The 15054-nt window shown below is 51.7% G+C and overlaps 1 protein-coding gene across 1 annotated transcript; it reads right to left on the reverse strand.

The window, feature by feature from the left end:
- Positions 1–6787: 6787 nt before the first annotated feature.
- On the reverse strand, positions 6788–13883 carry KRT78 (keratin 78). The gene is made up of 9 exons (XM_049883223.1): positions 13518–13883; positions 12906–13120; positions 11735–11795; positions 11188–11283; positions 9952–10116; positions 9476–9601; positions 7467–7687; positions 7140–7174; positions 6788–7059 (listed from the first exon to the last, which is right to left on the reverse strand). Exons 1-9 carry the CDS (start codon positions 13881–13883, stop codon positions 6788–6790), a joined length of 1557 nt encoding a protein of 518 aa, XP_049739180.1.
- Between the last annotated feature and the right edge of the window lie 1171 nt (positions 13884–15054).

Below are 15054 nucleotides of genomic sequence, written 5' to 3' on the forward strand. Positions count from 1 at the left end.
GGCTGTCAGTGGAGCGCAGAGCAGGCTGTGCTGGGAGCTGCAGCTGGGAGGGAGCGCAGTGAGCCACTGGGCCACTGATGGGCTTTTTATCTTTTCCCAACTGGGCTGGTCCTAGGCTCCACAAACACTTCTGTCCCATCACCCCAGGAGGTGAGGGAGGGGCCCTGTGGGCTGGGGAGTGCCCCTTCCCCCAGCAGAAGGGAGGAGCTACTCCCAGTTATCACCTGTACTCCAGAGCTGGGACAGAAGACTGTCTGGGGCGGGATGCCACCTTCTGCCCCCTCAAGCTCTCCTCCCTTGGAACAGGGTGATACCGGCTCCCACAGCCATCCCCACTGCTCAGGGGTTTACTTGGTCTCCTCCCACCCAGTCCTGGTGGCTGCCGTCAATGGGGCTCTGTTCTGCGGGTTTTGCCCCAGGCTCTTGTCGTAAGCCAAGGCCCCAGGGCCTGGGGCTCTGCAGGTGGTAAGGGAAGGTGCATTGAGAAATGTGCTGCTGGAGAGAGTGCTCAAGCCTGCTCCAGTCCCACCCTCCCAGCCCACAGCCTCATTGCCTTCTAGCAGGTTCAGGGTGGTGGGCATAGGTGGCAGAGTAAGGGTGGGGGCAGTCTGTTGTTTTGTCATACTCTGACAGGCGGCCAAGTGAAGACCTGTGCTGGGCAAGGTGTCTATTAGGACAGAAAGAAGGTTCCTGCCCAGCCATGGGCCTGGGCACTGGAGGAGGACACAAGAGAAGGCTTGGGCTCCTAAGCAATGGCCTGAAGCCTAGAGGCGAAGCACACTGTTCTGGGGCTGAGGAGAGGCAGGGGAGCTTCAGCTAGAGCCTGGGACCCCTGACACTCTGTCCGTGGGGGAGCCTCTTCAGAAGGGTCCAGCCATTTAGGAGGGAGCTGGCAGTGGGTGGAAGATACATCTTATCCTGGCTGGAAATATGTACAGATCCAAGAGACCCACAGAGCACCACCATCATTGCCATATACCCCTGCCCACAAGGAGTCCAGAGGGGTCAGGGGCTCTTTGAATCATTTTACATGGTCTCCTCCATGCCTTGCCCACCTACAGGCTACCAGGACCAAACACATTGCTTAGCAAAGACTGAAAGTGTTAGGGATGAAGGAGTGATTGTGGAGGGGATCTTAGAGACTGTCTCTTCCTTCCTTCTTACAGGGAGAAACAGACCCAGAGGGGAGCAGACACAGGCACTTCCTGTACTTGTCACACAGCAGCCAGAAGAGGAGGCAGGAGACGGGACCTCGATAGGAGGAGTCCCACAGTCCAGCAGCCCAGACAGAACTGTGGGATCTTTTTCTAGGGCGACTAGAAGTGGCTCTCAATTGCCAGAAGGTGAATTCAGTTCCATTGGGCAATGGGAGTGAGGGGTCCCCCCTCCCACCCAGCCCACACAGAGGACGTGGGAGGCTGCTTTGTCTTTTCCAGTCCTTAATCCCCAGTCTCCTAATGCCAAGAGTAGGTTTTCTTCCTCCTTGGAGTGAGGATATCAGGCATTTGGGGGCATCCTGCTGGCAGATGAATCCCCATGGAGCTGTGTGTCCTCAGGTAACCCTTACCCTCTCTGGGCTTCATTTCTTTTGCCTTTAAGCAGCGCCTGCCACAGGAGTGCTTTGGAAAAGCAAGGGCCTGAGATCCTAGGACTGAGCTGTCCCTTCCCACTGATTTTGTCTTCTTTCCCTGAGGCTGTGATCACTTTCTCAGCCTCCCTTATCTCTCTCTACCACTTCGTGGGGGGTGGAGACAGCTGTGAGTGGGGCTTTGCCTCCAGGATGTGGCCGCAGGCCCCATGGGGAAGGGAATGATGTCAGCCCTTTGAGTCACAGCAACAGCGGGGAGGTGGTAGTGGGAGTTGGGCTGTAAACACAAACTTCACCCCAACCCAGAGACTGACAGTCAGCCACCCAAGTCGTCCGTCCCCACACATTTACCCAGGACATACTCTGTGCCAGGCATTGTGTGAGGCTGGTGATAGACGGGGCATGAGTCCTGCTCACACAGCTCACTGGAGACAGTGAGACATGGAGACAGCCTCCCTCACACCCAGTCAGAGAGCTCACTGGCCTCAGCCCAGGCCAGGGATACAGAGGCCACTTTGCCTTTTCCAGCCCTTAGTCCCAATCTACTCTCACGCGGGACACCCAAGCTCACACCTTCCTTCGGCAGCCCAAGGAGAAGCAGTGTCCTCCCTCCTGCTGTCCATGGAGAGGGAGAGCTGCTCCCTGCTGTTGCTTGTTTCCAGTGGCCTCCCTCTCTGGATACTGTCACCTGCCCAGACTCCCTCCTTGCCAGCAGGAGTAGAGGGGCTTGAATGCCACTGCTTATAGAAGATGAGGCAAGACAGCTGATCGTTCATCGGCAAATTAGCTCCTAACAGAGGCCACGCTGGGTGCTGAACACTAGGAAAGACACAGGGGTGGAGATGACATAGCCACTGCCCTTGAAGAGGCCGCATAGAGGGGTAGGGCTTTCTGACTTAATCGTAATTGTTACCATTGTCATTGTTGCTAGTTGCCCCCAAGTTGGCTCTGACTCATGGTGACCCCATGTACAACAGAATGAGATGCTACCCAGTCCTGCACCATTGTCACAATTGGTGGTATGCTCAAGTCCATTTATTGTGACCACTGCGTATTTTGAGTGCCTTCCAACCTAGGGGCCCTCATCTTCCAGCACTGTATCGGTCAATGTTCTGTTGTGATTCACAGGGTTTTCATTGGCTAATTTCCAGGAGTATACCAACAGGCTGATAGATCGCCTGACTTCAAGCAGGAAGAAAATCCCCTCTTGGCATTAAGGGACTGCTCCTAGTCTGTCTTAGCCTGGAAGCTCCTCTACAACTTGTCTACCACCTGCTGGTATTTGAAATATTGGTGGCAGAACTTCCAGCATCATAACAACATACAAGCCATCACAGTGTGACAAACTGACAGATGGGTGGTGGAATTATTATCATAGTCAGCATTTATTGAGCACTTGCTACATGACAGACAGTGGCCTAAGCACTTTACAGGCAACAGTGCATTTCACCTCCGTGCTGGTTTTGCTCCTTCCCACCCTCCTCAGCCATGCTCTGTTTCCCAGGAGACTGGCCCCCCTGGGCTCCTCCCTTGCTCTCTGGCTTCCAGTTGGGCTGGCCAGTGGGAGACATGGGCAGTAGATGAGAGGAAGGGAGAGAGAGGCGAGGTATTTCTTCCCCGCTCCAGCACTGTCTCTGACAGTGGTTACATTCCTTCCTGATTACAGCTTCTTCTGTGATCCCTCTTCCTACAGTTCCAGCAATTCTAGAATCGGGTCACTCCACTTCAGCTCTATAGAGAGTGACCAACTCATCTTGATTTTCCCAGGACCGTCAGTTTTAGCCCTGAAAGTCCTGGCTTCCGGAAAAGCCCTCAGTCCCAGGCAAACCAGGACACCTGGTCACCCTTGCTATAGAGGTGATACCAGCTTCCCGCTCTTGCTAGTCTCTGGCCTCTACACCCTTTGTTCCCTTGGCTCTTTCCACACCTCTGTAAGCAATGTCTTCATTAAAGTCAATGGCATTGAACTATCTTGGGTGAATTCCTTCTGGAATCCTGAATAGAACAATCCTCACACTACTATATGAAGTAGGTATTATTATTGAATCCTTTTCACAGATGAGGAAATTGAAGCATGGAGAGGTTAAGCAACTTGGTCAAAGTCACACCACTAGTAAATGGCAGAGCTGGAATTCGAGCCCAGGAATCTGGCTCCGGGGCCATGTTCTCACCCACTGCACTGGCTCCCTCACACAAGGCTAAGAAGCTTCCTTCTGGGATAATTTTGATGGATGGATCTATGGATCTCAGGAAGAGGCCGTCTCCCCCTAAAGCCCAGGGAGATGAATAGCAGCCCAGGCTCTGGAGTGTAGAGTTGAGCCAGGTAACTCCCTGGGTCTGGAAAGGGAGAAGGGGCAGGAGCAACACTGCAGATGATGATGAGGCTACCGGGATGAGTGGAGAAGGTGCTCCTCCCGGTCCCTCCCTCATGGATTCAATTGTGTCCCCCCAAAATATGCATCGACTTGGTGAGGCCATGATTCCCAATATTGTGTGATTGTCCACCATTTTGTCATTTGATAAGATTTTTCTATGTATTGTAAATCCCATCACTATGATGTTAGTAAAATGGATTAGCAGCAATTATATTGACGAGATCTACAAGATTAGATAGTGTTTTAAGCCAATTTCTCTTGAGACATAAAAGAGAGAAGCAACCAGAGAGGCTCGGGGACCTTAAACTAACAAAAAAGCAGCACAAGGAGTAGAGCACTGCCTTTGGACCTGAGGTTCCTGAGCAGAGAAGCTCCTAGACCACCGGAAGATTGATGACAAGGACCTTGCTCCACAGTCGGCAGAGAGATAGAAACTTCCCCTGGAGCTGGTGCCCTAAATTTGGACTTCTAGCCTACTGGACTGTGAAAGAATAAACATCTGTTTGTTAAAGCCATTCCACTTGTGGCATTTCTGTTATAGCAGCACTAGATGACTAACACCCTCCTAGCACCTTGTCCTGGACGCCCACATCCCTGGCTTCCTGCAGAGCTTCCTAAAGGAGAGAGAAGGAAAAGAAATTTCCATCCTCATGTTTAGACAAGCCCAGGCATGGGATGGGAGCCAAGAGGTAGGAAGGTTAGGGGGGTAGTTTCACTCCCAAATCCCCATCAGAGCCTCTGGGCACAATCTGAGCTGCAGGTCCCTGTCCTGGGTGCAGGAGAAGAACCTGCCCAGGGGTTCCAGGCTAATAGAGAAGCTGGATCTCACACCAGAACCAAGACAGATGTAGAGCCCAGGACAGCAACAGGTACAGCCAGACTGTGCCAGGGACAGGAATGTACTGGTGGGTACAAGGATGTGGAATAAAAGAAGGTTTCCAGGAGAAGGAAATGTTGGTTCAGAATGGGGAAGAAAAAGGGGCAGGGACGAAAGGGGATGCCCCAAGTCAGGAGTAAAGCCTAGTACAGGCAATTAACCAGGAACAAGCTATGAGAGTTCCTAAGATCAGTGGAGACACAGGGAGATGGAGGGCATCCCAGAGAGTATACTGGAGGGCTTGAAGGAATACTTTGATAAACTGATGGGGATGAGGAGTGAGCATACTTAAACAACCACCAGTATTTTACAAATTGCTTTCTGAAGAGAGTGGGCTGGGGAGCTACACAGCTTTTGTTTTGCTGGGTGAGGTATACAACCCTGGAGGAGAGCTGAATTGCTGGAAGAAGTTGCAGAGTTAATTGCACATTGCCACAAGGACCCTTCATCTCTGCCCTTCAGCCTCTTCCCTAAATGCAATTTGAACACATATTTAAGACTATTGCTTAGTATCAGTTTTAAATTATTAACCTTCGTGAGGAACTCCTGTCCAGGAGAAGGGCCAGACTAAGGCTCAGAAATGAAAGGTGGAAGTGAGGTAACAAGAACCTGGATAGAGCCCGAGCACAGGGGGTTGAACAGTTCAACAGTTGCTCATGGCTACCCCACGTTTGTTAGACTCATGGCTACCCCGTGTGTTAGACTCATGGCTACCCCATGTGTGTTAGACTCATGGCTACCCCGTGTGTTAGACTCATGGCTACCCCGTGTGTGTTAGAGTAGAACTTGCTCCATAGGGTTTTCAGTGGATGACTTTGTGGAAGTAAATCACCAGGTCTTTTTTCCAAGGCACCTCTGAGTGAATCAAACCTCCAACCTTTCAGCTAGTAGCTGAACACATTAACAATTTGCACTACTCAAGGACTCCTTCTTTTTTTTTTTCAAGGACTCCTTCCCCAGGGTATCTGAGTTAGCCACAGGACGCCTCTGGCCCTGGAGGCTGTGGGCTCAGAGAAGGAAGATCAGGCTCTCATGGATGGAAGGGATTATGCCAGAAGGGGTGGGAGACACAGTGTGATCATTAGGAGGGCAGGGCCTACCAGAGAAACTTGAGTCCTAGCCCAGTGCCTCAAGTATGTTTGCACTCAATACAATTTGTGGGAAGTACAGAGGGTGAGGGAAAGAAGAAGCAGGGAGATACAAAAACACCCACCCCGGGGAAAATTAGGTGCTGTTTCATGTCAGAGGAGAGCTAGAGAAATGGAGGACCAGAGAGAGGAATGAAGAGGACAAGACCTCTTGGTTCCAAGCTGTAGATTCTGGTCAGTGGGCCTGAGACCTCCCCGCTAAAGGACAATATTTGGTCTATTGCATAGAACCAGTGCTCAATTATGAACCTGCATGAGCCACCTCATGCCCAGGAGAAAGGCAGGCTAAGGCTCAGAGATGACAGGTGGGAGTAAAGTATCAAGAACCAGGCTTGCTGCTGCAGACAGAGCAATATTAAAATCTCTCCCAGCAGAGCTGGTTGCCCCTAGTGACTCACAGTGCCAGTAAATCTGTCAGAGTCCCCTTAGCATGAAGAGTGCTGTGTGGGGGGATTCCACCCTCCCCTCCTACTGGTCAAGCCCACCCAGGAGTTTTTCAGCCCAGAGGCTGGGGAAGAGGAGAAGATGAGGCTGGCTGTCTGGATGAGGAGGGCTGGTTACTATGCACCTTAACTTGGGGTGGACAACAGACAAATGAGATGTGCAAGCATTCAGAGCAACAGACAGCAAGTCTGGAGAGGAAAGCAGTATGGCTTTATTGATTTTGCAGAACCCTACTGGGGGGCTCAGGCTGTGGGCAGTGGAGACAGAGCTGGCCAGGCAGAGCCCAGTGACGGGGGTGATGGAGCAGGCCTGACTGGTTCAGGAAGGAGGTGGGAGCAAGCTGTTGCCAGCTCACTTAGTATGTGATGGACGTCTTCAAAGTTGACTCGACCGTCTTCTTGAGGATGGTGCGGCAGTTGGAGCTAGAGCTGGAGCCAGAGCGAGAGCCAGACACAGAGCAGGAGCCCAACACAGGGCCCTGTCCAGAACCCAGGATGACACTGGAGCCTCCAGTCACGATGCTGGAGCAACTGGACCCAAAATCAACTTTCTTGTCTCCGAGTCCACAAGTGCCCACCAGGTCTCCACCGACTCCTCCAGGCACCGTGGTGCTGCCTCCCACGGCAGCTGCAAGGAATGCACCAGGGTCACAGCAGGGTCCTCATTTCCCCATGGGGACCCCTCTCCCTAAGTCCACAGATACTCACAGATCGTGACCTGGCTGGTGCACTCCCCAGACATCCTGGAGGAGAAAGGGCAAGAGGAGGAAACTCTAAGAAAGGCTGCAGAAAATGCATCCCTCCAGGTGCTCGTGAGCCTGAAAGCAGCTCCCCTGTACTCTCAGCTGGTAATGTCTACAGTCCCCAAGGTAAAATCCCTTCCAGCAGTGCTGGCTGCCCTTAGTGAATCACGGTGTCAGGAAAGCTATCAGAACCCCCTTTGGCAAGGAGAGCACTGTGTAGGGACTCAATCCTCCTCCGCCGCCTTTCCACAGTCACTGTCCCATATCCCCCCTCCCACCAGCCTGCCCCCACCTGCACTCCTCGCCCTCCAACAGCCTCCGGTAGGTGGCGATCTCCACGTCCAGGGCCAGCTTTGTGCTCATCAGCTCCTGGTAGTCCCGCAGAAGGCGGGCCAGGTCCTGCTTGGCCCTTCTCAGAGCTGCCTCCAGCTCCTCCAACTTGGCCTGAGCATCCTTGAGGGCCAGCTCCCCGCGCTGCTCCGAATCAGTGATGGCCGACTGCAGGCTGCCATTCTGGGTAGGGAGTCAGGGTGGAAATGAGGGAGGAAGTGGCTATGGACCCAACACAGTCCCCTAAAGCACTCGGTGTGGTTATAACGTGAGACTAGGGTAGATTATAATCTCACAGGCTCAATACTACCCATGGGCACCCCCTGGTGCCTCTCATTCTAAAGGAACCTATTGCCTCTTCTGCTTCCTCACCTCCCTTGCCACGTCCTGAGGTTATCTCCCTTACTTCTGCCCTTCCCCAACCCTCAGCACTGCACCTGAGCCTCTCCTAAGGTACTTAAAGTTCTTCCTGTCCCATATGGATAACTGCCTACAAATCTCAAGGGGTCCTTGATATTTTTAGGACAGCCCACTTTTCATACTTTGTCCTGTTATCAAATCTTGTGCCTCAATTCTGGTTTAAAAAATACCATCTCTGTACCTACCTCTCCAATCTAATAGAAATCTCCTAGAGAAAAGGCAATATCCCTGTCTAGTCAGAAGCAGAGTTGTATGACAGTCTTCTAAATGTCTTCACACTTGACTCAGGAAAGAAGGCGTTCCCTAAAGGCACTCATTATTTTTTCCCACACAAACACCCTGTGGATGAGGAACATCAATAGCATTTTACAGATGAAAAAAACTGAGGCTCAGAAAGGTGGTGAGTGGCAGAGCTGGGATCCTGACTCCACACCACTGACGTCCAGCCCACTGCTCTTACCGCAGCCCACAGCCTCGCACAAGGAAGCCCGGTTTATGTCTGTGCTTGAATAGGCAAAGGGGGCAGCTATATCCCCCAGAGGGACTCTCATAGGAGAAGTCCGTTGCTGTGTGTGTGCAGCTGTGATTCCCAGTCACGGGTATACTGTACCAGTTAATCAGTTACAGTCGAGTTGATTCTGACTCATAGAGACCCCCCGTGTTTCAGAATGGAGCTATGCTCCAGAGGGTTTTCAAGGCTGTGACCTTTCAGAAGTAGACCGCTAGGCCTTTCTTCCAGTGCGCCTCTGGGTGGGTTCAAACCACCAACCTTTCAGTAAGTAGTCAAGCACTTAAACATTTGCGCTACCCAGTGGCTCCTTCCTCAACAGAGGACCAAGAAATTCAGTGTTTGGCCTTCAAGTCCCTGCTAAGCTTGAGGAGTAGGAGTCAAAAGAAGAGATAAGAGATGACCCTGAAGTCATCTTAAAATCTAGAACTATTTAGCTAAACTAGTAAAAAGATCAGCCTGCAGTATTACGCTCTTTTAAGAACTATCTATATGGGGTCAAATTGACAGCAGCAACTTGAAAGATTAGATAGGAACCTTAGGGGGCGTTGAGTTTATGTTAATGAGGGAGGAAAAAGAAATGGCTGGTAATAGTGATTGCACAGCTCGAAGAATGTAATCGATGTCACTGAATTGTATGTACATGTAGAAATGATTGAATTGGTGTATGTTTGCTGTGTACATTCTCAACAACAACAATAAAATTTAGAAAAAAAAATTTTTTTTAAGAGCTGAGTTAACCCTTTCCCCAAGAAATCAAAAGCAAGGTATACACGTGGACATGGATTAGAGTGTGAATGGTACCCCCTGGGGTTTTGGCAACATCCCAAAAAAGCCAAAATGCAGAGGCTAGAACTTATGAGAGGAAGGCTAAATTACCCAAATCTCCAGCCAGCGATTACATTTTTCAACACAAAACCAGTGGCAACTGAAGAGAGAGAGACTAGGAATTGGAGAGGGAGTTGAAAGACTGAAATGATAAGAGGAGAGGGGGTCAGGAGGGCTCATGGGGTCAGGAGGGCTCATGGGGTCAAGAAGCTTACCTGCTTCTTGAGGTTCTCAATCTGACTCTGCAGCCTCTGAATTGCTTGGTACAGCTGGGAGATCTGGGCTTTGGTTTCCCCCATACTGTCCCCTTGAAGCTGGACAGATGCCTGAAGCTCGTGGTACTGAGAGGGGAGCAGAGGTGACCCCATTAGTAGAGAGAACTCCCATCTTTGACCCCAAGACTGAGGAAGACACCATGTTCTCAGGGTTTTCCCTCCTACATCCTCATTTGGAATATGGGTTAAACACCTGGACCAGGAAATAATAAGATGTGCTAGCAGAAGTCTAAACTCTTCTCCCTCGGTGGCCTCCCACCTACAGGGGTAGGAAATAGTCACCCCAAGCAGCCCAAGACCTTCAGACAAATCATTGGAACTCCCCCAATGGGACTGAGATGAGTGTCCACCTGGGGCATGGGCATGGAGACCCAGGCTGTTCTAGCTAGTGCTACTCCCCCACCCAGGCCACACACCTTTGTCTGGTACAGTGCCTCGGCCTCGGCCTTGCTGGTCCGAGTGATCTCTTCATACCGGGCACGGACCTCAGCGATGACATCGCTGAAGTCCAGGCAGCGGTTGTTGTCCATGGACAGCACCACGGAAGTGTCATTGACCTGTGTCTGGAGCTGGCTCAGCTCCTACAGGGAAGATTGAATCAGTGTCCACCATTCTCTGGAAGCCCCAGGCAGGTGGTCAGGATGCCTAGGTTTTTCTGCCTGCACTGTCAGGGGGGCAGCTCTCGTTCACCCCAGGTGACGTTGAGCATCCCCTGCCCTCTTTGGGGCTCAGTGTCCTCATCTGAAAAGGAGGTGGTCTCTAAATACCTTTGCAGCTTCAACATCAAAGGCAAATAGCTCTTAAGGCCTTCTGTCACCTGGTCCCCATGGCTTCTCTGCCCTCACATCATACTTCTCTCCCCCACCTCCTACGCTACTGCACCAGCCACAATGGTCTCCTGGCATTTCCTCAGTGACACTAGGCACGCTCTTAACTCTGGTCTTGTACTAGCTGTTCCCTCTGTCTGGAATCCCCAGACACTCACCTGCATTGCTCTGTTCCTCGCCGCCTTCAAATCTTTGCTCAAATTTTGTCTTCTAAAGAAGGCCTAACCTGACCACCTGTTTTGAAATTGCCACCTGCCTATGCCCCTTCCCTACATTCTCAATTCTCCTCTTCCTGTTGTAACTTTTCTTTTTTCCATAGACTTTATCACCTTCTAGCATGCTTTAGAGTTTCCTTATTTATTAAGTCTGTTGTTTATTGTCTGTCTCCCAGTAGAAAGTAAGCTTCATGATTTCTGTCTTGTTACGCTTTGATGTGTCTCCAGACCCTAGCAATCCACATGGTAACCAACTAACTGTTGTTTGGTGGATCTAGATTCATGGTGACCCCATTTGTGTCAGAGTAGAACTGTGCTCCATAGGGTTTTCAATGGCTGATTTTTTGGAATTAGATCTCCAGGCCTTTCTTCCAAGGCACCTCTGAGTGAACTCAAACCTCCAACCTTTCAGTTAGCAGCCGAGCACATTAACCATTTGTATCACCCACAGATTCACATAGTAAGCCCTCAGAAACTGTTTGCCCAATGACCGCCACAGGCTCTAAGTCACCCTAATAGGGTTTTGTCTCCCCGCTAGTTTCCCACCTCACCACCAGGAACCCACCCTGCCCTCTCCCTTCACTTCTGCCCACCCTTGGTGGATCCTCACTTCTTCATACAAACGCCTCAAGAAGCAGATGTACTCTCTCAGAGCCTCCAGCTTGCCTTTCAACTCCATCTTGCTCAGGAAGACCACATCCACATCCTGGGGACAGGGAGACAGACACCATATACCTCCCAGTTCCTCTTTGCCTTCCCCACTCTGTGGCTTGGGAATTCTGTTCACACTTTGCCCCACACCCACCCCCCATCTTGGAGACCCACCCCTTCCTCCTCAGCCCAGCCCTGCCCCACTCTCCTTTCCCCAACACTGCCCCACTCCTGACTTCAGGAAGCCTTTCTTGATAAATCCCAATCTGTTCTTCCTCCGCTCCCTCCCCACCTCTCCTAAAGTGACGCCCAGAGCTCATCACTCCGCCCCTCAGCTGGGTCTTGTCTTGTGGTCTGAGCATCTCAGTAGATGTTCATGTCCCTGGGGGTTCCCTGAAGGTGCCTTCCAACAAGATCTCCCACTCTCTGGCCCCCCACGCTGGGCCCGGACGTTGTGCACAGTGAGTGCTCAGGACCAGAGGGGAACGTCTGACCCCCACCGGTACCTTTTTGAGGATCACAAAGTCATTCTCAACCGTGGCACGTGTGTGGGCCTCTTGCTTATATCTGCCAAATAAGGAGAGAAGGGCCCAGCCTGAGGTGCTGAGCTGACAGTCCATGCCCCTGCCTCCAAGCATGACCTCCCAGAAGAAGCCACCCTTTCCTTCAGATGCTCCACAGGAGGACACACCACCAACCCCTTTTCCACCTTTCCTAGGAAGAAGCTCTTATCATGTCCTAGTTACCTTCCTCTGCCACTCTTTCAGCCCATGTCCCTTAATGACAAAAAGTCCACATTATGTTTTTAAGACATGTTCAGATACCTTTTCTCACTTGCTACTTACAACCACCATCTAAGGTAGGCAGTTTGGGTTTTATCAGAATGGTTTATATGACTTGCCCAAGATACCATAGATGACTAGGGGGCCAAAGCAGACCTAAAATTCAGGTCTCCTAGCTCCAATCTTGGGCCCCTTCCAGAACCCACCACCACCTAAAAGCCCATCCTCCCAACAGCCCTAGAAAATAGCAACAGCAGGTGACGTTTTCCCAGTTTGTAGATATGAAAACTGAGGCTGGGAGAAGTTAAACAGCTACTCCTTCCTCATAGTTGCCCAAACCCAAGCTCCTTATTAGTCCAGGACTCTCTCCACACCACCAGGTGACCTAGGTGAGGAACTCAGAACCACAACCCAGCTGTGAATCATGCCATCGGCCTGGGGATGGTTCCACTAAATTGATTCCCTTCCACTTTTGAAACCAGAGAACATTTGAGTCACATTGGCTCAGAGCCTGTTGAACAGGAATTTCTCTAGAAAAAAACCCACCAAGGCATTTTTGAAATAAGCCCTTCCCAGCCCTGACCAGAAACAGGGGCCCTCGGAGCAGGGGCCTGTTGGAACCAAGAGGCAGTCCAATTGAGGCAATCTCCCTGGCCTTCCTCCAAGGCTCTCCAGATCTGGGCAGGGGGTTGCAGGGCCCACTTTACCTGCAGCAGGTGGGGCATCCTGGGATTCAGAAGGAATGGGGACGGGAGAGGGGGCTTAAGGGGCAGTAAGCCCTGTGTCTCTGTGAGCTCAGCATGGGGGAGACGCTCTGGCTGACAGACACAATCTGAGTCCTCCCACATGCCTCCCAGGCCCCATGGCAAAGTGCTGACAAAGTGGCTTTGCCTACTTGGCCTTATACTCCTCCTCCTGGTCCTGGCAGGTCTTCAGCTCAGCATCCAGAGCACCTCGTTCTCTCTGGAGCAACTCCAGCTTCTTCCTGAGATGGGTCAGGTAGTCTTCAAAGAAAGGCTCTAGGCTCTGGGGGCTGCCACTCACCCCCTGCTGCTGAAGCAAGTGCCACTTGGTCTCCAGCACCTTGTTCTGCTGCTCCAGGAACCGAACCTGCAGCCCAAGCAGAGGGTCCCTGAGGCTCCCATGGTACTTTCTGGGCAGAGCCTCTGGAAAGTAAAGCCTTAGGGACCCTCCAGTCAGCCCCCTTTTTCCCTGCCTCCCAACCCAGCCTGGGCAGAGGCAGGGCCTCATGCCTTCCATGAAACCTGAGCACATCTAAGAGTTTGGAAGGAATAATGCTGGCCAACCTAAGCTCCAAGCATGGAACAACAAAGCCTCATAATAACCAAAGAGACTCCAGTTAGACCACAGGGAGGACTTCCCGGCTGCAGGGAAGTATTTAGAAAGGTGATAGAAGGAGACCAGACTTCCCCCATTCCCAAGTCCATCACGAGCAGCTTCTCTGAGGGGAACACAGAGACAGGGGCTTGGCTGAGTTGACCCTCACCTTATCAATGAAGGATGCAAATCGGTTGTTGAGGGCTCTGATCTCTTGGGTCTCCTGGGTCCGTACCATCTGGAACTGGGGATCAATCTCCATCTTCAATGGGGTCAGGAGATTCTGGTTGATGGTCACTTCTTGGATGCCCCCCGGAGGGCAGAGGGAAAGCCCAGGCCTGCCCTTCCTTTCCCCAAACTGCATCCCTAGCCTTTCTCCTGACCCCCAGATCCTCCCACTGGAGGCCCCTTGGCGCCCCCTGAAAGAACTAAGGCTCCTGCTGCTGAAGCTGCCCCTGCCTCGGCCCCTTGAGCGAGCAGAACAGGCCGAGTGAGCACTGAAGCCCCTCTGGGTCCGGCATGGGGAGAGAGACATGGCAGGGACTGATGATCACGAAGCTATAGACAGATAGGCAGACTGTCAAGGTGTATGAGTTCCTGCCCTGGAGCCTCGGCACGAGACTTTTATTCCCTCCTGTGCCTGGGCTGGGCCTTGGAGAGCAAGATGCTCTTGGCCTGACTGTGTCTGACACTTGGCTCCAGTTGACCTATCCCGACACACACCCCTGCCCTCAGAGGCCTCCCAACCATGTGCAGAGCCCAAGGAAGAAGGAGGCTCAGACCCTGTTCCTGGAGCAGACCCTGAGCAAAGCCACTGAGGATCATTCAAGGAAGGCTTCCTGGAAGAAGAGTTTGGGAAGGAGAAGAGTCACATTTAAGGGGAGAAGAAGATAGAGGGCACTCAGATAGAGCATCAGAAACCCCTGGAGATGCTGGACAGTGGAGAAGGAAGTTTCTCCAAGAAATATCTGCCTGCAAAAGTTGGAGAAGGAAGGCACTTTGCAGCTCTACAAAGCCAGGAGGTCAAGAGAGTTGTTATTGTCCTCGTTGGCTAAAAGACACTCCAGGATTTGGAAATGAAACAGAAAAACAGGGCATCAAAGTCCCTCCTCTAGCCCAACCCAGCAATCATCCATGAGGCACCACCCCAATCACTCCACGCTCTCCCATCAGGATGGCCCAGAACAGAGTGTCTCTGAGCCCAACCCGTCACTTGTCAACAGACACACAGACACCAGGCCCATCCACCTGGGGTTAATGGCTGCATTTACTCGGCAACAAACCAGAGATACCCAGGCTCGGAAATAAAATGTTTATTTAGAAAAATACTCTGTTAGTGGACTGGGAGCAGGAACAGGGAATTTGAGGTTCTACGCAGGGCAGCTTCAGGGCTATTTTAACCTGAGAGCCAGGTGAGCAGAGGGCATGCCATGGTGTTTAGTACCCGCTCCCGCCACGCAGAGTGCTGGGAGGAAACCATGCATAGCCTCCAGTTCAGCTCCTGAACTGCTACGAGCAGCGTTGGGCAGCACTGATTTTTTTGAAATTTCTAAGATTTCTTCTTTGCATGGCAAAATAAAGCAAGCCCGTTGCCATCGAGTGAATTCTGGCTCATAGGGACCCTATAGGGCTATTCCTTCAGCCTCACCCTTCTCTAGTACCCAATGAACCCTGAAGCTAGGATACTAGAGGAAGGGGCCTTTGCT

This window comes from Elephas maximus, chromosome 4 (genome assembly GCF_024166365.1).
Source record: "Elephas maximus indicus isolate mEleMax1 chromosome 4, mEleMax1 primary haplotype, whole genome shotgun sequence".
Taxonomy (NCBI): Eukaryota; Metazoa; Chordata; class Mammalia; order Proboscidea; family Elephantidae; genus Elephas; species Elephas maximus.

Excerpts from the sequence above, each read along its gene's own strand:
- KRT78 (XM_049883223.1), bottom strand. The coding sequence starts at position 13,883 with ATGTCTCTCTCCCCATGCCGGACCCAGAGGGGCTTCAGTGCTCACTCG. Across the intron at positions 9,602-9,951 it reads AGGCACTGTACCAGACAAAG|TACCACGAGCTTCAGGCATC; the intron begins GTGTGTGGCCTG and ends CTCCCCTCTCAG. Across the intron at positions 7,175-7,466 it reads TTGGAGGGCGAGGAGTGCAG|GATGTCTGGGGAGTGCACCA; the intron begins GTGGGGGCAGGC and ends TTTCTCCTCCAG.